The sequence below is a fragment of the Drosophila tropicalis genome, unplaced genomic scaffold (genome assembly GCF_018151085.1).
Source record: "Drosophila tropicalis isolate 14030-0801.00 unplaced genomic scaffold, ASM1815108v1 contig_878, whole genome shotgun sequence".
NCBI classification, from domain to species: Eukaryota; Metazoa; Arthropoda; class Insecta; order Diptera; family Drosophilidae; genus Drosophila; species Drosophila tropicalis.
The window spans coordinates 9,161,286-9,183,385 of NW_027173374.1; the positions used below are offsets into that span (position 1 = coordinate 9,161,286).

The following is a 22,100-nucleotide window of genomic DNA, read 5'->3' on the forward strand; positions in this document are numbered from 1 at the left end:
TACTTGGACAATAACAAAAAACTACTCTATTACAATTAATGTTTTAATACTACATATTATTATTATGGCTTTCCTTCTATTCTTGATTGTGTTTAATAGAAGTTATGTAAACAGTGGCGAGATGCAAATACCAGGAATTTAAAGTATATGTTCACCAGCGGAATAATTCTTATGCATATTTATATATTTTATATGAGTGTGTTTTTATTAGTAAAAATAAATTTATAAAAACTGTTTCAAATCACTATGTTTATTTTCACATAGAAAAATGCATTTCAAAACTGAAAAAGCTTTAAAAACTGTGTCAAACGATTTTAAAACTGCGCGCTTGTGTTGCGCTCTTTAAAATGGGTCGATCTAAAATGAGCACGTCCGCTCTCTTAAAAATGAGCACTCTCTCTTGGTTTCGATGAGCACCGTAATCGATTGTCATTCATTGATTTATTATCGAAAATTCGTTCAGATTCTGGCAACGCTTGTTTTTTGTGCAAAAAATTAGAAGTGCGCAATTTAATTGTTTATACATTTATTATACAAAAAAATTATACCGCCAAGTCATAGTGTTAGTGTAGGCCATGACCCGGGCCGCAGGCTGTAATTAACACTTAAGGTGTCTTCAATTTAAAAAGATTCTCAACTTGCGGCCAGTGCATCAACAAATCACAACCATAACCAAAAAATAATAGAAAAAAACAGGTGAGCAAGAGTTTCGATTCTTATAAATTGATATTCCATAGTAATTCTATACAAATATGTATACACGCAAAAAACTTCGTTGTCCTTGGCGACATAATGCTCTTCCTGTTGCGTTGCTCCTAGATTTTTCCGAGTTTAGCTTGTTGCTGCGCACAACAGGTGAAACAGGACTAGGAAAACATATCTATGTATGTATGTATGCTTTTGCGTGTGTATGTGTGTGTGTGTAGATGTGAAATTGTATGAATTATAAATATTTGCAAATGCTACAATCGGTTAAAATGTACAATAAAATTTAATTGTTTTTAATTATGCGGTGTCTCGCACACAAACAGAGCCCCCTTTAAACACATGTGCTTGTCTGTATGTGTGTCCATATACATGGATATGTAGAGACATAGTGACTTGAAAAAGTACACCTTCAGTAATTTCTCTAATCAAAATTAAAATTACTATACGTTTCGATAAGAAGCCATTCTACGTGATTTGGATCGGGAAGCCCCTTGTTGCATCAATGGCAAGGGTAGTAAATTTGTATATTGCTGTGATTGTTGCTTCAAACACTACTACTAAAAGTAACCTTATCTTATTTAAAAGTGGCCTGCATGTTATTTGCAAAAACAAAGCAACATTCACATGTTTGTATGTGTGTATATATATTAAATAAGATTAAAAAAATATCTTTAGCAAATCAAAGTCAATCACTTTGTTTTCTTTTGTGGCAAAATGTTCTTATCTAAATTGAGAAATTGACAATAGTACAATTAATCACCAATATAAAAGCAATGACAATCTTATGTTATACTATATTTTGCCAATATTCAAAATTTAATTAATTTTATTGCTGGGTCTAAAAGGTTAAATTTCTTATTCAGTATTGATAGCAATTCTTTCGACATTCGCTTTGTTTGTGTACATTTAAATCATACACTGTAAAAATTGAGGTTTTCAGTTAACTAGTGAATGTTAGCTGGGTGTAAATCAAACTTGAATCTGATTGGTTGATTGTTGCTTTAGTGTGGCCAAGTTGAGCAGTTTTTTAGATTATGGATGGGAATTCTGCCGCCACTCGATAAAAGCGATGAATAAACATCAACTTATCGATGTTATTCCCAGCTCTATTTTCCAGGTGAGCGGGGGTGTTCGACGACAGTTGTTGCTCGCGGAAATAGAAGAAATATTGATTTTGAATCGCGCGGAAAGTGTTTAATAATAAATGAACTGAGAGTTGTGAAAAAAAATTGAAAGAAATAAATACGTGAATACGTAATCTGTGAGATAAAGGGGAATCTGCAAAAAAAGAAGTCAAAGGTGCGTTTATTGTTAATATTTATACATATGTATTATTCATTTAGTTGTATAATTACACATGTGTGCGTTTTTGTGTTTGAATGTGTATGTGTAAGAGTGCATTTAATCAAAACAGAAACGCAAAAGAAACTTTATCAAGAAATCAAGAAAGAAAAAGGGAAAATACACTGGCAAAAGGAATAGCGTAGCGAGTGGACGTGGGTTCGAAAGATTAGAAATACTTCTCTTTTTTTTTTTTTAAATGTAAATGAATGCAAACATTCATTCAATTTCTTGTCGCTTCCTTAATACAAACACGAAACAAAAAATATAAGAAAAGTGAGCAGGTCTTGCTGGTGAGAGTGAGTGGGTGAGAGTGAAGTTTCAGTGTATTGAGAATACACATATGCATTTGTGTTCTTATAAGTGTATGTACATATGTGTGTGCGGACGATTTAAAAATAAAACGCCAAATATCGAAGCAGCAGCCGCAAAATACAAATACACGTACACCCATCACAATAAACGGCATTTGTATCCGAATATTTGAATACATATACGTAAAGGTAAATAGAAAACTGTGAACAAACGGGGGCGTTGGAGGACGACGGAGAGCGGTAAAGACGGATATATGTATGTTTGTGGGCGAAAAAGGGTAAGGGTAGGTGGAGCCCTGGGAATAACTAAAACACGGGCAACTGTGTTTTTTTCTCTCTTCTTCTTGTTCTTGTTCCTTTTGCTGTTTGTGTAGTGCACGGTAAAATCAACAAGCAAAACAAGCAACAGGAGGAGAAACATGGGGCGGCCTGGCCCGTCCGTCAGTCAGTCAAGTCATGGGCGTGGGCGGGACCCCACAAGTCTGTTGGGCTACACAACAAGAACCGCGGCGGCGCAGGATTTTCATCTAGAAATTTCTATCTGCAAACATGTTTATCTTGAAACATAAAGAAATTTAAAAAATTTTCTTTTGTTTTGTTTTTCTCTACTTTTCTTGTTGTTATAAGATTTTCCCGATGGCTGGCTGGCTGGCCAATAGTAAATCATGTGTTTCCACTTGAGATTGTTTTTGCCATACTCACACATAAACAAGCATGCATACGCATGTGTTCTGCACATGGATAAGTGTGGCATAAGATAACGTTTAACAATTGGACCATATTTTAGCAGACAACGAAGGTTTGAAGGTTTGCAATTAAAGCAATTGTTGTTTAGAGGAACCACTAGAAAATTTACACACTCCTTTACATACATAAATATGTATGTATAAATGTCAATTGGCATGATCTAACTTAGTATCCTTGATAAGCACTCTGTATGCAATGTTGACGTCACAAGAATAATTAAATAACGGACCTGCGCAATGCGCTATCTTCTGCTGCTTGTATCATGCACTCTCTTGCTATTCTTGCCGGGTTTCGGTGTCGCAGGCATACATACATACATATGTATCTACCTCTCCCTCTATCTTCCTTCTTACTGTTCTTCGTGTATGTGTTGTTGTTGTTGTATAGTTAATTCTTGGAAAAATCATAAAAACAAAAGAATATAAAAATTCTTTTTTTTGTTTGCAACAGCAGCAGAAGAAGCAGCACCTCGCGTTCGCTCTCTGTATTGAGTATATTAACTGCCGCCGCAATTGATTCTTTGCCCACCCCCACACCAACCTCAGCAACAACAACGACGAGAACAACTCCTCGTTAGACCCTGAGTCTATTGGCCCCGCTGTCGTTCGTTCTCATATTCACTTGATTTTCAATGCGATCGACAAGAACAACCACACCGAAAGAACGTTCATTCTTGCCCGCTCAACACTTTTTTTATCTCCAGTTTTTTCCTTTCTTTGGTCTTGAAGCGCGCGTTCTTCATATCACTCATATGAATGTCGTTATTATTGTTCCTACCTGCAAAAGTTTTGTGAACAAAGGCAGTCCAAACTCGACAAATAAATATTTATAAACAATAAATATATACTTTTGCCTTATTATATTATTAGTAGGTATTATTTTTATCGCTCATTGAAACCGACACACTCAGTCGCCAATCTTGATTGTTTGTGTCTGTCGTCTGTGGCATAATTCTAGGAAATTTTGTAATCCAAAAACTGCTAACAGTGTAAACTTTTTAATTCAATAGCCTTTAAGTAAGTACTGCTGATCAATACGAAACCTATGTACATACATATGTACATAGTATACTTATTATAACAAGTTCCAAAAACATTTGGGTATAAATGTTTTTAGTAAATTGTTTGTAGCAGATGTGTTTCAACTTTCTTTAGTCGGAAATGCCATTTCTAAATGTTTATGGCTATGCCGATAAGAGTGGCGCGACAAGCGACACCAACAGTTAGGATTATATCACACAAACTGTTCTTTAATTTCCATGGTTTACTTTATAATAAAGTAAATATACATATTTAGCTGGTAGTGCCAATAGTTTCTAATACATTTCGGACTCTCCTCAGGAGTCGGTAATGCTTTACTTGAGATAAGAGTGGTGTAAGGTGACGTAAAAAATTATGATTATATCACCTAAGCTCGTGTATTAATTCTACTTTAGTTCTAATATCCTTAAATATAATGGATACAAAAAAACATTTTTATAGACTTTCCTTATAAAAGCGTCTGCTAAAGGAGTGTTCTTTTCCTAAAGTAATAAATGGCCTGTGATTTTGTAAAAGGTTCAACTTGAATTCAAGAATGCTTTTAATAGAAACGATATACAACATACATACATACATACATATGTGCATATGTATAATGAAATATGTATATTAGAAAGAATCTTAATATGTTATCATGGTCAGAGTTGCTGTTGCAATTATGCAAAATGTATATACACACTTACTGATAAAACGTAAATGAACTAAATTTTAGAACTAATTTGTCGAGCAAATTTATGAATTTTCTTATTTGTGGTAGGATTTCATCAAATTAGTTTGTGAAGTAAGTTTAGGCTGCTTTAGTGGATTAACTATGACATTGCAATCATTTTTGATCTCGTTAATAGTTTTTTTTTGGTTTTGAATAACATTTTTTGTGGAGTGTGTGCTTATTTAAAAATATGGTCTAACATAAGTTGAGCTGTTTAGGCTTCTTTGTTTGTGTGCGTGTGTCGTTCTTTAGCTTGAAGTTGGCCTCAATGGGACCCCCTGTGCATGTTTGTGTGTGTGTGAGTTTTTGTTTGTTGTGTGTGTAGTGCAAGGTTTCTGCTCCAACTTTGCCTTTTTACTTTTTTTTTTTTGCTTGCTTTGTTTTATTAATTTTTTTTGTTTATTTTTTTATAGGCAACAAACATACATCCATACATGCATACATAAACACAAACACAAACAGAGGGACTCTCTCTTTCACACACTAATACAATTAAATAGTCTGTGTCGTTTTGAGGTATTTGTTTTTGCACTCTGTGTGTTAGTTCTGGCCGCACTCTCTCGCTCTCTTGTTGTTACCGGCCGCCAAGTGTTATTCACGTAATCATTAATCGTTGTTGCTCATCTGAATTTCGAATACCCTTTATCTAAATGGGAATTAAGGATATATCCTCCCCATACTAACAATAAATATTCTTAATCAGAATCTTACTATGAATTGTGATGAATATGGAGTAGAAGATATTCCAAGAGTGTAAATTAATGGTTGATTTTAGTTAGGGCATCAGGACCAAATACTTTTTTGTCCTTGAGTGAGAATGGTAGTAATAAAAGCCCTTTTTCTATAACTTTTTTAAACTTTTACCAACCGTTCTGAGTATATAGGATACTACGATTGTTACAATGTACCGAAACAACAAATTGTTACTTCTTATTGTTTGTTTAATGCCATATTCAGTTTGCTTTTCTGTTGACTTTGCTTTTCTCATATCAATGTATGTATGTGCATACATATGTATACATACATGTACATATACATACATGATCCATATGTATGTATGTAAATATGTGTGTACGCCCGCACACGATCAGACATCTGGAGCGTGTTGTTCATTAAGCGTCTACAAGATGCTTTTAAATTTATTTCCTTCACTGAGTATTTTATAGCTGACAAATAGATGAAACTTGTTTATCATAAAGTCCAAAATAAAAATTCAAATATTTCAACTATTGGTTCTTAAGAGATAATCTTTTATTGCAATGACAGGCCAAAGTCCGACATATTCTATATATGTATAGATTCTAAATGTATTTAAAAGCTTTCAAACAATTGTCTCTATAAATTTTAAATTCAATATTTAAATTTTTCCCTGAAAATGAAAGTTTAAGCAAAACAATTTGATATTACTTAGAAGATAACCTCTTTACAATTCATTTAAATTCAGATTGTTAATTATATTGTAGCCCAGTTAATCAAGTTAATAACTCGTTTTAATAAGCCTTGTTGCCCACCTACCTGTGGGAGAAAACGTTACTACCAAGAAGGCAAAGATAAGATATTCTCTTTGCCTTAGCAATTCTTCGAACTAAACCGAAATGTACCTCAAGAAATTAGTTATCAGTTACTGCAGGTGTAAAACTTTCCGCTAATAACAATAACGTGAATCTAAATCTTTCAGATCTATCTGCATCTTCTTGTGCGCCAAGAGTTTGTCATTCTATCTTGTTTATCTTTGGGCTTATTTTGCTCTCGTCAGTAGGGCAAGATAAGTTTTTTGAGAAATTGCAAAATCTACATATTTGAATTAGATCACGCGAGGCAAATGTATCTTCAGATGCGTATAAAAGATACACACACACACACTTAGATCTGTGTATATATTTCTTGTGAGTGGAATTTTGTTTAGTTTAAAATCTTATCACCCTACAGTTGAGTCATCTTGATATTGTAATCTCTCCATCTCTCTCTTTCCCTGGGCCAAGTGTGTGTTATTCATAAAATAGAAATAAAATAAAAACAACAAAAATGCAATTGGACAATATTTTTTGTTATTTGTGGGGGCGGACAGCAGCAAACGTTTGAATATGCAAAATTTCAAATTGCATCTAATTGTAAGCTAAAGCAAAGGAGAAAAAAATTGCTAATAATTGCACTTTGATTTTTCCCAGTTTTGCATTGACTTAGTTTAAAACAAAATTGTACTTACGCTTTTAACATTTATTACCTCTCCCCCTTTCCATGGAAATTCAAAGTTGTCTAACCAGTTTGCAAAGTTGCATTTTCACTACTTTCTTTGTTTTTGCATTTCAAGGTTAGATTTGCCACAGGTTTTTCTTGTTGGGCTAAAATAGAGCAAGCGCCGCCGCATTTGTTGCCTCTCAAGGTCGTCTATAGGAAATGAAGAAAGACTGAAGACTGAGAGAGACCAAGTTAGAGGCAATGTGGCGCAGAGAGAAAGACAGTCGAATTATAGAAAACTTTGCGACTAAGCAAAAAGTTTGGTGGACTACATGTTGACCATAAAAGAAACAGATTTTGTAGTAAGCTACAAAGTAAGTAAAGCCAAGTAACGCCGTGTTTCAGAAAATGTTCCGAAACTGTTTACCACTTCTGTTAATAACCCCACACTCAAGGGCTTCTCCTTACCAGGAAGTGTTGCCCAACGTCTTGTTTCTGTATTGGGCAGGATTTCTAAGTTTTCGAAACTAAGTATCCACAAAAATAGAAGTCAAACACAATTATCAACTCTCTACATAAAAGTCTGGCTATCAATAGCAATTGTTAAAAGTCTTAAAGTATTTCAAATTTCTTGGAAATATCATTTTCGCCTGAAAAACGCTTTTACGTCAATGCAAAATAAAGTTGATTTTTTTTTTTGCATCTTTAAAATGTTTTTATTTTATATATCGAATTTATAAATTTTTAAAAAGCTTCGTTACATATGCGCGCGTTTGTTTTGGCTTGACGATACTCTGTATACATTCATGTTTATTTATTGTCTCTGTATGAGTGTGAGTGTGTGTGTGCGTTAGTGTGTAGACACGGGTAGAGAGAGAGAAAGAGAAAGAGAGGGAGTCTTGGGCCTGTAAATATGTATTTCTTATTCATATCAGCTTTACGGCTATCTATAAATAATAATGTCTACCTTTGAATAGGAGGAGGATTATTATTTGACGCTCGTTGCACTAAACAAATAGACCCTCTGATCCGCTACACCCCGCCCACCCTTGCCTCAGCCCCACCAATTTGTCTGTTTCACTATCATCGCACATATGTGCATAAAAGCACCCATACATTTAGATATTCTATTGAAGTTATAAAAATCGACAGTGTGCGTCGTCTATTGGAGGGCAGGCGGCAAGTCTTCTTTCTGTGTATTGCCGACAACTATACACACACAGTCACAACTACCGGTTATCGCACTCCACTCACTCCGAGATTCCGTCCGTCCCCGTCCCAACTTAGCTAAGGTTTTATCACCGTCATTGTCGTGGTCGTCGTCGTCGACGTCGCCTCCATCGTCAAGGTATACTCACCGTCACCTTACTAATATCACTTCTTTTCATTGCTTTTTCTTTGCACTATGGATTTTTTTTTTTTTCTTCTTTGGTCTATCATTTGTTATTGTGGTTTTAGCTGTTGATGATCAATGAACGAAGGTGTATAACATTTTTGTGGTTTACGGACTCTAATGAAAATTTACAAGAAAACACATTTTTGTTTGTTAAGGGTTTTTTTTTACACAATTTGGGCCAATAATCTTGTTGTAAGTTCAAACTTTAATTAAGTAATCCATATTTAAGCTTAAAATCCAAACAAAAGGGTACTTAATTGGAGTGACTGTGACTAATGCAATCATTATTATCAATGAATGAATTTGTTTTGAAATTGATGAAAAACATGCTGATTTGCCATTTTTTAGAGATGGAAAAATGGTTTAACAAATTAAAATCTGTTTGCCATATAACCAAAGGGTAGCAGTGCCTTACATAGACTTTAAGTAATAAATGTTTGGTTCAGTTCAGCAGTTTAAGAGGTAAAAATACTACTCACTGTAGTGCAAAGTTTGTTTTATCGTCGTTTGAATACATCATAAGACTGATGTGTTTTAAATTTTAAACATTTTAATGTTTTTCCTTTTGATAGAGTTCTATTTAACCAAAAAGTATCAAGGCTACACCTGGCCAAAGTTATCTATGGATCTCTAGTTTTCTATTTGTTTAGCGCTCGAATGTGTGATGAGTCTCATTGGACTGATTAGCCTGGTAGCACTTAAACAGTTTTTTGTGTCGTTTTTCCGGAATGACACCTGGGAATTTGTGATAATAGGCCTAGAACACATCGTCACCATCATCATAACATTATGTCTACCAAACAATGCCATTCATAATGAAAAAGGGCCACTTTTAATTATGGTTTTGGCTTAGTTGGTTTTATTACACTTAATTATATGTTAGCCAGTCTTAGCGTGGTCAACATTTGCATAGCTTTGCCATTAGCGAATTTATTTCGGTTTGTTCTTTTAGAGCACAAATTAGTTTATTTGCATTTTTGTTTTTTATTTCACGTGTCGCAAACAAAAATTCTATTGAAACTGAACGAAATTTTGTGTCGAGTTCTAATTCTGCCAGGTGCCTTTGCGCTATCTGGGCTAAAAATAATAAAAGCCAGTTACTTTAACTGATATTCCAACTAATTTGATACGCATAATCAATTTTAATGGCAACTGATTCATCGAACAATTTTCACCTTATCAATTTTTATAGTGGTTTCCAAGTAAAGTTTCAATTGTTTTAACAATTTCGAAATAATAATTCCTATTTCGTTGTAATTTATTCAAATCAAGAAAAAAAAAATGAAAGCGGGGGAAAATTTACTATGCCAAATTCAACAAGTTTTGTCTTATCACAAATAGTCAAATTTTGTTTGCAAGGTATATAAAAGCTAAGAAGCTAACGGTTGCTTACCTTAGTTGTCGTTCAATTATTTAACGGTAAAGAAGGCTCTTCGTTTAAATAGATCTATATACAAAATATACAGGTAATCCAAAGACATCTCATGCAATCACTGAATGCAAACACAAAAGGCAATGGAATATTTAACCCAAACTGAAAATTCTCCGACTTTATGGTTGCATTCTTTGTTTATTTTTTCCACCTCTCATATTTAATCATCTCAAATAACACACTGCACATACAGAACAATTCTGTTTAATTCAATAGATAATCGATAAAAAGATGATAAATAAACAAGACAATTATAAACTGAGGAAAATTTTACGACGTCCCTGATAGATGGTTTTCCATTTCCCTTTAACTATAGATGGCCTTCAAGGTCAAATGATGGCCAATTATGCTGGAAAATTTTTTACATTACAAGCATAATAAAGTCAGTTGACTTGACAACAAAACTAACCATTATCCATCTTCTTTTAACCAAAAGGCACGTCCAGCAATGTGCGCTCTGTGTTTAAAGAAAAGTTTGTCTTCTCAACTTTGAATAACCAGTATACAAGAAGAAATAGAAAAACCTTGAACTACTTTGCAGGCAGCAAAGAAGAAACGTATAAAAAAGAGTCCAAAATCTTTTCGGCTTCTCTCCCTTCTGGGATACACGGTTGCCTTGCCGTTGACTTTGTTGTTAGTGAGCCGCACATCCGATTTTGGTTCCTGGGGCAGGTACCAAAAAATCCGCGACCTGTTTCTTGTATAATCGTCGTTGTTATTCTTCTTTTTGTCTTTCTCTCTTTTCTCCTGTACCCTATAAAAAAAGGATAAAAGAGCATATTCATGTCATCTATCAAAGTATTTGAATTTAACTGGGTCTAGATAAACAAGTTCTGCGATTAAGATAACGATTCATTAGCCATGATCTAAAAAGTTTGTGGATTTGTAAGAAACTGATCGAAATTTACTGTTGCAAGAAAGTTATTTAACCTTTTAAACTACTGACCACTAAACTAAACCAAGAACGATTTTACCTCTACACAGATCCTCCACTGGTGTTTGAGGGTATCCTCAAAGTCGTATTTAGATTAGGGTATATTTAAAAACTACAAGTTGTCCCTTTGTTAGCTGCATTTTGTATGTGTTTGTTGTTGTTGTTGTATGTTTCCAGTCATTAGATCCTTATCTAATTTCTTTGCTAGCCCTCTGGACTGGTTTGTCTTGTTCATTTTATAAAGAAGCATTTTTTTTGTCGTCGTCTCTTTGTGTGTGTGTGTCGTGTTGTGTTGTGTGTGGGGCCCATTCATATTTGCTACGTGAGCGAGCGTCTTTCTGATGCTGCTGCTGCTGTTGTTCGTTTCTATTTTTCTAAAGAAATACGTAAAAATTAGCGTATCGACCACAAAAGCAAATAAACTGAGTATTGAAAGTGTATTTGGGTTCGGTTCTAGGTTCTTGTTTGGTTTTTACGGTCACGTTTTGGCGACAAGCATACACTGAACTGTCGGGACATTGTCGGGACTGGTCTGGTCTGAATTGGAGAGGCCTGGTCTAGGTTGTTGGTCTTATCAGCGCTTTATTTTTGACATGGCTATTAACTTCGACTCGTATTCAGCTGTGCAATTGGATTTGTGCAATAAATTTTCACACCTGTCGACAGCCGGTTGGTCGATTTGGTGGGTTGTGCCTACACGAGCCAGTGCCTGGAGCGTTTCCCTTCGTTTCGCTTTTCATGTTTATTTTCTCACTTGCGTGTTAGTTGTTTGCATTTAGTTTGTTTGTTTACCATAAGCCATACGTTTTTTTCCTTTTTTTTTTTTGGTTCGTTCGTTCTTCTTTTGTTATGGCTATTAAATGTATTCATATATTTGACTAAATTCGCTCAGAACAAAGTCTTGCGGGATGAATACACTGACAACAAGTATTACAGCTCTAAATCGATCAAAGATTCAAGGATAATGTTTGAAATTAAGCGCTTTAGTTGTAATCTATTCTCCATGTTCATAATCATTACCATTCATATCCCATCAAACAAACCCTACTCGTATTCATTCATACATATTTAAATATATGCTTTTTTTTTTGTGTTATGTTTTATTTATAGTCATCAAAGTCATCAACTTACCAAAAAAACAAATATATATCATAAATATAAACAAAGAATAACAAAAAAGAAACTACAAAAAACTACAACTGCACATTTTATGGACGAATCAAACTCATTTGCTTGTGGAAGTCAGATGGACCTTGGGTGAGGTTCAGAGCAGTCCAGCCTAATCCTCATCAGCCTCAGCAATTAAATACCACACAAAGCCAAAATAAATTACAAAGTAAAACGCTTAAAGCTATTAAACCTTTTTAATAAGAACATATATACAAAAACACACACACACACCAAGTCATTCAATTGCATTCATAATACGCACACACCCACATAGAGCATGAGCCTTTGGAAACGCATTTCCAGCCATGCGGACTGTGAGCAACGCATGGCGGCTTATTACGATGAGAAGGGTCTGTTTGACCTTCGTCTCTGCTTGGCGCCCTGGATCGAAGATCGAATAATGTGAGTAGTTAACTGTCACAATGGGGGGAGAGCGAGCGAATTAATGTTGCCAGGAACTTTTACACTATTTTTAGTAGATAGAATGAAAGTCTATATTTTAATTTAATCGTTTTTTACTTCATTTCATTAATTTTATGGAATTCTCCTTCTCGTTCCCCCAGGTCCGAGCAAATTACACCAAATTCAACGGAACAACTTGAACGCATTGCGCTCAAATTTAACGAGGATCTGCAACAGAAACTTCTGTCAACACGCACAGCCACCGATCAGAATTTAAAGTATCGTGTGGTCGAGCTTTGTGCTCTCATACAACGTACCCCAGCACTAGAGCTATATACACATCTGCGTAGCGGATTGCAGAAGGAACTGCAATTTGTGACCGAACAAAGCGTGGCGGCCACTGGGGGTCAATCGATGCCGCTGAATCCCTACAATATGAATAATCCAGCAGCTATGGCTGCTGCTGCTGGCTTTATCAACGATGGCAGTCAACTAATGGATAGTAGCAGCAATGGCGGCGGGGGGTTTTGTTGCTAGCGGTGTCCCAGTTGTCGGTCCCGGGGCAGCCACCCCATCAATGGGCGGTGGTGGTGGTGTTATGGGTCATAATGCTACTCCCGCCCCGGCTGTGGGCATGGGTGTAGTGAAAATGGAACTATACGATTTACATCAACAGATCATGCAGGCATATAACGATTTCTCTAGCATTGGCAATCCCCTGAAAATGATGGTACACACCTATGAGTGCATGATCCAGGTGACAGGTGCACAGAAAGCCGATCTAATGCGTAGTGTGATTGACCAGAAGGCAAATATTGTTTGCCATTTGCGTCGCAGTTTTATGTATTATGAGGCACTGCAGGAAATGGCCGTAACAGAGTTGAAGAATTGGCGTCGCCAGCAAGCTCAGGCAGGCAACGGTGCATCCTTCAATGAAAATATGCTTGACGAAATTCAGCGTTGTTTCGGTATCTTGGAATCGTTTGTGTGCCTGCTCTTGGAGGCAGTTAAGCAGGTCCGAATGATGGAAGAGGATCAAGAACTAAAAATTTTCATGGAGACTATACAGGTGGCTCAAAAGAATTTGGTCTGTTCGGCTTTTATTGTTGATAAGCAGCCGCCACAGGTGATGAAGACCAATACACGTTTTGCATCTTCTGTACGTTGGCTAATTGGCTCCCAGCTGGGCATACACAATAATCCACCGACGGTTGAGTGCATCATCATGTCAGGTAGGTGTAATCAGGCAACCTTATGTCTATAACAACTGATCTCCCTTTCTATCTCTCTCTCTCCATAGAGCAACAAGCCCAACGTTTTGTCACTCGTGGATCGCATATGGATGTGATTAACAATAGTATGTCGAATCAATCGTCTGGTGAAATACAAAACTGCTCAAGTACCATGGAATATCAGCAGAATCAAATATTCTCTGCCAGTTTTAGAAATATGCAGCTTAAGAAAATTAAACGTGCCGAAAAAAAGGGTACCGAAAGTGTTATGGATGAAAAGTTTGCACTTTTCTTCTATGCTACAACCACAGTTGATAGCTATCAGATACGCGTGTGGACTCTATCGCTACCCGTGGTTGTTATCGTGCATGGCAATCAGGAGCCACAATCCTGGGCCACCATCACCTGGGATAATGCGTTCGCAGATATTGTACGTGATCCGTTTGTGGTCACCGATCGTGTGACATGGTGTCAGCTCTCTATAGCCCTCAATATTAAATTTGGTTCCTCCACACAACGACCGCTGACATCGGAGAATTTAGAATTTCTTTGTGAGACAATTTATCAATTTACCAAACTATTTCAATGTTAATTAACAATTTCCCTTTATTTTTCTAGTTGAAAAACTTCAGCGCGATAATATTAGCGGAGAACGAAATGATTGCATTTCGTGGAATCACTTTTGTAAGGAGCCTCTACCAGATCGTGCATTCACTTTTTGGGAATGGTTCTATGCCATTATGAAACTCACCAAAGACCATTTGCTGGGCATGTGGAAGGCGGGTCGCATTACCGGTTTTATTAGCAAGGCTAAAGCACAGGACGATCTAATGCGTGCCACAACAGGAATTGGCACATTTTTGGTTCGCTTCTCCGACAGTGAATTGGGTAAAATCTAAATAATCATCTAAAGTGGGTAAAAGAGTTCTATTAAACGTGTTTGTGTCCTGTAACAGGTGCCGTATCTATTGCCTATGTAAATGAATATGGTGTGGTAGTCATGCTAAAACCATGGACATCCAAAGATTTCCATATTATTAATTTGGCCGATCGTATACGCGACTTGGACCTGCGTTACCTGCATCCGACAGACATCAATGTGTTGCCCCTAGAGCGTGATATCGCCTTTGGTGAATTCTATACACCGCGAGTTGGTATGAAGGGACATGAAATTTCAAATGAGTTCAAATGTTAATCTTCTTATTATGCTACGCTACTACAGAACCAGCACCGAGACCCGATGGATATGTGCCCAGCACGATACGCGTTCAGGTGCGTGCCGCCGGTGGAGATAATGGATCGATTGCGGGTACACCTCATCACCCAATGCAATCGCCGCCTCAGAACGACATGACTGGGATGGGAAAGTAAGTTTAGTAGCATGTTCGAACTAACCTAACCTCCTAATCTCCCCTTTCCATCCACCAAATAAAAACAATAAATCCTTTTGTATTTAACTTTTATATTAATTTTCTCCTATTTTGTCGATAAGCCTGAACTAAATCTTGAGATAATCCTGACAAAAACTTTATTTATCTAACTAGAATACCTTTCTTTTACTTTATTATTTATTTTGCTTGTTTTTTCAAAAACCCAAACAAAAAATGACTAAAAAACAAAACAAATATGGAAAAATTTTAATTTGATTGCAATACTTTGAACTAAAAAAAAAAAAAAAGATGAAAATATGAAAGAAACATTAGAAACAACCAAGGAGAGGAGCATCAAGCATCCTCAACTGACTAACCCATTTGTTGTTGTCGTTAATGTTATCCATCCGATGACTGATGAATTGCTCACGCTTAAGCCAAGTCATGTTAAGCAGTTAATAAAAAATATATTTTAGAAGTTTTTGCAGCGGCTAATTTTTGTTATTTATTTCTTGGTTTTTTGGTTGTTATACCATTTTTTTTTTTTAAGCATTAACTTTGCCCGAAATTTACTCTCTTCTTTGTTGTTTATTTTCATTTACTTCTCGTCTCTTTGATTTTGGTAACTCTACGCGTGGTGGTGTTTGTGGTGGTCGGTGTTGGTGTGGTTGGTGGATGTGGATGCTGGTGATTGAACAGTTCACCATTAACGTTTGATCCCTCGGGCACTTTTGATGCCCACTCACCCAGTGGGATGGATGACTCTGATTCCGATGATATTCAAATGGCGAATGAGATAAAGCTTTTAGTTGAAAGCACACCACCAGGCCATCCCATATTGGATCAGATCAGTGATACTATATTAACAGTCTTTGACACATATTGCTCGAGTCCAGCGTCGTATGCCATGCCATCGCCTTTAAATGTGCCATTGTAGGGACGAGTACTTCTGGGTTATTTTTGTACCTTTCCTGATTACCGTAAGGTATTGTTATAAACAAAAATTTATGACTATGTGCCCACCATGCATCACAAATCATCGAAAAACCAACAGCATTTCAATGCGATTGCAGTTCCTAACATTTCGCTCCACCCTCCACTCTTTCCTCCCCTGCTGCAACAAAAACGAGTACGAAAATAAAGTTTCCCGTGTTCATCTTTCATTGTCCTTTCGCCACACGCTCACTACGCACACACTTCATGCAATTTCATTAGCCTTTCTCTCATTATTGGTTTTTACTAACTTAAACACAGCTTTCAATCAGTGTTAAAATCTACATGGATGATGATATAATAATAATTTATAGGTCTTTAATGTATTTTTTTTGTTCGATTTTCTCTATATGCAAACATATTTATTTGTATTTTTTTGTTTTCCTATTTTAAATATTTCAAAGTATTGCCGTCTAATTAAATTTTTCAGCTGCAGCAAATTACATAACAAAATTAAATTGCAATCAATGCAATCTTTGCTAACTATTTTTCACTGATTTTCCGAACTTTCTTTATATATTTCTCTTCTGTTATTATTTTTGCAATTTTTAACGCAAGCAGCCTACAGAATAGCACCATCATGCACCTATAAGACAAAATTGACAACATCTAGGCAACAAGAAAAGAATTTCCAATGGTTGTTGCAACTGCATACGACGAGCTTCAAACGCAATTAATAATAATAATAAAACAAATGATGAAAAACCAAAATGTTTAAAAAGTTATTGAAAGAAAATCAATTGATATTTGAGAAACAAAAAACCGAAAAAAAAAATATTGCATGCAATTTTCTCTTCTTGTTTGTTGGTCGATTGTCTGTTTGTTTGTTTAATTGTTTGTTGTTGTACTTATTGATGTTAATTAAAAGTCAATTTAGTGTTAAATATACATATATACGAATTTACAAATAGTACATACAAATGCTCTATGAATGTTAGGAATTCGATTCAAGTTTTTGCTTACATCTCGCAACATCTTTTAACCTTCTCGAGGCCTGAATCTTTCATATGACTACATTTCCTAATGCCTGCTCTTCCTCTCCCACTCTCTCTTAAACATTGTATAATCCCCTCATACATAAGCATGATAAAAATTTGCCTTACTAGTGTTTATTATTTTGTATTAATTTATTTTTAATTTCCCCCATTTTCTCCATTTAGTGGTAATAATGATTTTGCAATGGCGGACTTTGATGCGATGCAAAACTTTGACTATACTATATAAACTATGAAGCATATATATTATATATATCCAATATATGAATAGATATATATATGTATAATCCATATATATATATATATATATATATATATAAAAAGAATTTTATGTATAAACAATTACGATATAAACAATTAATGGAGTGCCGCTACCATGGATGTTAGAGCAACGAGACTATTTGTGGATCATCATTTTAAAATTTATACCGAAATTGTTTTTATTCAATGTTATTTTAAGAATGTTTTGGATATATACATACATCATGATGTTGTGGCATGTTTTCTTTGGTATGTATTTATTTCGTGTTGTTATCCATAGTTTTTATATTCTTTTTTTTTTTTTTTTTTAGTATATCGTAGTACAAATATTAAAAGTTTTAATCAAATAGCTTAAATGAAACTACTTTTGGTTGTGATCTCTCACGAAAGTTACAAGAGCGAGATATTCTTGAAAAGTCAAATCTATTGATCATATCTAAATATTTATATATGTATATATAAATATATGTACAAGAAATTATTGTGCACATTTGTTAAATGTTATAATGCATAGTTATATAAATGGTTTTAAAAATAGTTAAATGTCAACTATCGATTTGGTTTCAAGTTTACGGACTATTGCAGTCATAAGACTAGACAAAGAAATTGAAACAGGAAATGGAATAATTACGAATTTACACAAAAAAACAATTCATATTTACATATATTAAAGAAACAAATCTAAAAAAGTTAATGTAAATTATTTTTGAAATGAAACTTAATGTTTAAATGTTACTAAATGTTACTATATGTATACTTGATAAATAACTCGAAAACTTACTTCAGTTTATCGAAAATAAACTATACACATGCAGTTTTTCCAAATCTCTTATTGAGGCTATTCATTTGTTCGCTTCTACATATGTTAAATAAGGATCAAAAACTAAATGTACTTTGGAATAGTTGTCCGATTTATAAGTATCAGTGTTTTTACATTGTGTGATTCAAAAATCATGCTTTTTATTTGTTTTGTTGTACCATCTGCAAGAATATAAATATATTTTCAAAATGTTTAAAGTATTTATTAGTGTTAGGCGCGTGGATATTTTATTTTTGTGTGTTTTATGTTTGTTTACTAATTATCTGTTCTATTTATTCTTGCAGCATTTGTGAAACGCCATACAAAAACAACAACTACAACTTGAGCAATGCATGCAATTAATTGTTTGACTTGAAAACAACAACAACACACACACACACAAAACCAGACATCTAACTAGCCACGTCATATATGTACGCACTCCAAACCCCCCTCAGCACATGCCCTCTGAACTATTAGAACTATTTTAGAATGTATGTCTGAACTGTGCATTAAAATATTTTCATATTTTTTTAAAATAATTTTTTTGTAAAATGTGTAAACTTTTGAAACGTTTCTGTATATCGATTCAACCCTTTTTGTTCGCCATTGTTCTTGAACATGGTTTAATTTTAATTATCCTATCTACTTAACTAATTGACAAGGATATCAGTTTTTAGTAGTTACATATTATTTGTTGAATCTAAATTTTTTGATTTGATTTTTATTTTAATTTTAATTGAACCTACTTTTAGATATGTATGTACGTACGATTCATGGTTAAGTGAAGTTAAGAGCGAATGAAACGAAAAGCAGCAAAGCGATGAATGGTTTCAACTTAAATTCTGATAATTTTAGTTACTATTATTATTTTTAATGTATTTCTATATAATGTGTGAAATGCTTTATGTAAAAAGTGAAACAAAGAAAAACAAAAACGAAAAATTAGAAATCAAAATGTGAATCCCCTTTTTTTTTATTATTGCTTCCATGCTGAAAATGCAAAAATCTTATTAATATATGTATGTAAATTTCCCCTTTCGGTTTGATTCAAGGCACTAGCATTACAAATGCGTTCAATAGAAAATATATCTATATATATATATTATGTATATATAAATATATACGTTTTTTGCCTTTAGTCATTTAACGAAGCACAGAAAATACTATTGATAATATTAACTACAAAACTATTTTTTGTATACACTTAAGAGCTTGTAACGTGAAAATTTTAGAATTTTATAAACTCTAAGTACATAATAACCACCAACAAAAAAGAAGAAAAATAAATCATTAAACATTTGAAAAACAAACACACAAAAACGAAGCAAATGGATAACGAAACACAAAACCGAACCATCTTATTTACGAATATTTCAAAAAAAAAAAAAAAAAAAAAACACTCAATGTGTGTATGTAATGTCATTTTATGTGAATGTTTTACTTATAAAGAACTTATGGACACATTCCCAATTTTACACACACACAGAGAGAGACACGAAGAGATGATATTGAGAATGGCTGAATGTATGTATTTAAATGTTTACACATCTATATATATATATATATATATTTGAATTATATACGGGAATGTATGTAAGAAATTAAGCGGGGAATAAACTATAGAACTATTCTTGTCAAAATGGCCAATAAAGATTTTGAATGTAAAAGCAACTAAGATGTGAAATCTCTTTCTTATTAAATAAATATGTAGTAAATTGATATTTGAGCTATTTGAATAGAAGAATGGACTTTTATGAGTAAAATGAACTAAGAAAAGGATTTGCTTGTTTCACAGGTAATATGTTTATTTATATTTAAGAACTAACATTAATGAAGATTTAAAAGTCTTGTTTCATTCATTGCTTCTTATTGGCGCAACACTTGTCCTTGGGTCCATTTTTGCAGGCACATTGGCATTGCTGGCTGCAGGCGCAGTTATCGCCGCATTTGGTGGCCGAGCACTGGCAGTCTAAAGAAAAAAGGAGCAAATAGTAAATACAAATATAAATAGATTTTCACTATATTCACTTACTTGTTCCACAAGCTTTGCAACCCATTTTATTGATGTTCTCTTTTTATGTTTTTTACAGTCTTTACTTGTAAGCTGTGATTTAATGATGCATATAAGCTGGCGGACAAACTCTTTTTATACAATCGTATGTGCACTCCGCCCAGAGTCAATCAATTAAAGAAAAGTCTTGATAATGCCTTTGGAAGGCCTTATCAGGAGGCGTGCGCAAAACTACGCAGACGAAGCTGATAACTACAAAACGACAATTCTAGATTTTTTTGTTTTTTGCGCACGCCAATTGCCGGTTGCACACGGCTTTCTTATCTTATCACTCTCTCTCTCTCTCTCTCTGGCCAGCCTTAAGACTCTAATGAACATATAAAAGGCGAAACACATTGGCTACACAGCAACACAAAAACTTGATCGTTTAAACAAACTATCTAACAAGCAAAACTTTAACAAGATGCCTTGCAAAGGATGCGGAAACAGTAAGTGATGGAAATAAAATATATTAACCAACTAAAACTAATTCAAATTCTAATTTTATTTCACAGACTGCCAATGCACTGCCGGCAAATGCGGTGGAAACTGTGCAGGAAATCAGCAATGTCAATGCGCCGCCAAGAGTGCGTCTGGAACTGGGTCAAAATGCTGCCAGGCCAAGTGAATGGCAATCCTTGATTGTTATTTGAATACTTTAATCTAGTACTTAAATTATTTTTTGCCAATTATGACTGATCAAATTAAATAAACCTAGAATACTATGTTCTTTATTGAAAACAACTGCTTAAAGATAAGTTCACTGGAAATCATAAAATATACCCTATTCAAATTGTATGCCAAACAAAAAATATCATTTGTATATAATTTTATATGATTTATACTTCCTAATAACCTTGATAACCAATGAAGTGCTCTTTTCTTTTAGTCTATAAGACCTATAGGCTATACGTGCATACATATAATGAGTACGTATGAGTATAATGAATATAATAATCAGAAACGAGCTCAGTCTCATTTGATTCATCAACAATGAAGTTACTTCAATTGATTGCCGGCCTTTTGCTGATTCTACTAGTTCAGTTGGATGCAAATAATTGTAGGTCTGAGGCAAGAAATCTCAACAATGAACATTGAGTTTAATCAACGATTTCCCGATTGTGACCAATGCTGTTTGCGTTCTGATAACTACCTTTGTAACTGTGAATGCTTAAGATCGGTGGTGGACCCCAGGAACGTAGCTAATTCTGGAGGTTACCGTACCCATACCGGACGATATTTACCCATCCAAAATTCTCCTTATGGGCAACACAGATACCCTTATCCATATCCTTCATATTCGCCTTGGTAATCAATTATCTGGCAGTCACATGATGTAACACACAATAAATTTAAAACATTAAACAAATTTTTTTTAGTTTTATTTACAAAAAGTAAAAAACGTAATGATTGACTGGAATATATGGATTGATTGGAAATATTATTATTATTATGAGTGTAAAATATAGTTGTCACTTGGAAATCTATTGTATATAGTTAAACAAAAATAAATAAATAAATTTCCGAGCTTGGATCGACAAATTTTAGTACCAATTTTCCCACTAATAGCTCTTGATAACCTAAAAAGCAAATTTGTTTTATGTGATAATCAATCGTAGTCCACATAGCTTAGGCTATATAATGACTTGATAATCGAATATAGAAATTATTTATTCTCCGACTCAGTTAGTCTAAGTCTAGTTTTTAAATAATGAAACTACAATTAATCTTCGGCTTTTTGGTGTTTGTACTCGTTTATTTGAATTCAGAAAAATTTGTTTCTTCAGCTCCCAAATGCCGTGCACTGAGACCAGGGTATCTCAGGGATCATACAGGACGACCAAATCTCTGAAAATTTTCAATCACAGAACTCAAAAACATAAAGTTGCACAAGATTTAAAGAAAAAGGAAAATCTCGCTCTAATAAACAAATCACAGCGCAAGGTTTTAATAAACTCGTTTTAATTTTCAACTGAAAATGCTTATTATTATCTTATTTCTTATTAATGGAGGTGTAGATATTGCC

The 22,100-nt window shown here is 34.4% G+C and overlaps 3 protein-coding genes across 6 annotated transcripts; 2 read left to right on the forward strand and 1 right to left on the reverse strand.

Annotated features, from left to right (window-relative positions):
• Positions 1-454: 454 nt before the first annotated feature.
• Stat92E (Signal transducer and transcription activator Stat92E) lies at positions 455-19,695 on the forward strand. Of its 4 annotated transcripts, XM_068301615.1 has the most exons (9): positions 455-696; positions 11,910-12,371; positions 12,533-12,885; positions 12,938-13,603; positions 13,672-14,154; positions 14,222-14,491; positions 14,560-14,757; positions 14,826-14,970; positions 15,673-15,929. In XM_068301615.1, exons 2-9 carry the CDS (start codon positions 12,247-12,249, stop codon positions 15,908-15,910), a joined length of 2,478 nt encoding a protein of 825 aa, XP_068157716.1. In that variant the 5' UTR covers positions 455-696; positions 11,910-12,246; the 3' UTR covers positions 15,911-15,929. The 4 variants fall into 4 exon arrangements, 3 of the variants coding, with proteins under 3 accessions (XP_068157716.1, XP_068157714.1, XP_068157715.1); XR_011033626.1 differs by lacking the exons at positions 455-696; positions 11,910-12,371; positions 15,673-15,929 and adding exons at positions 17,127-17,471; positions 18,327-19,695 and having other exon boundaries at positions 12,748-13,603; XM_068301613.1 differs by lacking the exons at positions 455-696; positions 11,910-12,371 and adding an exon at positions 17,127-17,184 and having other exon boundaries at positions 12,748-13,603; positions 15,673-15,958.
• A 108-nt stretch (positions 19,696-19,803) lies between these two features.
• On the reverse strand, positions 19,804-20,205 carry MtnD (Metallothionein D). Its single transcript, XM_068301616.1, has 2 exons — positions 20,057-20,205; positions 19,804-19,993 (listed from the first exon to the last, which is right to left on the reverse strand). The coding sequence occupies exons 1-2, from the start codon at positions 20,079-20,081 to the stop codon at positions 19,881-19,883; spliced, it is 138 nt and encodes a 45-aa protein (XP_068157717.1). The 5' UTR covers positions 20,082-20,205; the 3' UTR covers positions 19,804-19,880.
• Positions 20,206-20,483: 278 nt separating this feature from the next.
• MtnE (Metallothionein E) lies at positions 20,484-20,818 on the forward strand. The gene is made up of 2 exons (XM_068301617.1): positions 20,484-20,523; positions 20,590-20,818. Exons 1-2 carry the CDS (start codon positions 20,499-20,501, stop codon positions 20,700-20,702), a joined length of 138 nt encoding a protein of 45 aa, XP_068157718.1. The 5' UTR covers positions 20,484-20,498; the 3' UTR covers positions 20,703-20,818.
• Positions 20,819-22,100: the final 1,282 nt, after the last annotated feature.

What these genes read in the sequence shown, in the direction of transcription:
- Stat92E (XM_068301615.1), top strand. Translation starts at nt 12,247, where the DNA reads ATGAGCCTTTGGAAACGCATTTCCAGCCATGCGGACTGTGAGCAACGC. An exon ending in CTTCTCCGACAGTGAATTGG is followed by an intron (nt 14,492 to 14,559) that starts GTAAAATCTAAA and finishes GTCCTGTAACAG; the next exon opens with GTGCCGTATCTATTGCCTAT. An exon ending in ATTCTATACACCGCGAGTTG is followed by an intron (nt 14,758 to 14,825) that starts GTATGAAGGGAC and finishes ACGCTACTACAG; the next exon opens with AACCAGCACCGAGACCCGAT.
- MtnD (XM_068301616.1), bottom strand. Translation starts at nt 20,081, where the DNA reads ATGGGTTGCAAAGCTTGTGGAACAA. An exon ending in TTGCAAAGCTTGTGGAACAA is followed by an intron (nt 19,994 to 20,056) that starts GTAAGTGAATAT and finishes TTTTTTCTTTAG; the next exon opens with ACTGCCAGTGCTCGGCCACC.
- MtnE (XM_068301617.1), top strand. Translation starts at nt 20,499, where the DNA reads ATGCCTTGCAAAGGATGCGGAAACA. An exon ending in TTGCAAAGGATGCGGAAACA is followed by an intron (nt 20,524 to 20,589) that starts GTAAGTGATGGA and finishes TTTATTTCACAG; the next exon opens with ACTGCCAATGCACTGCCGGC.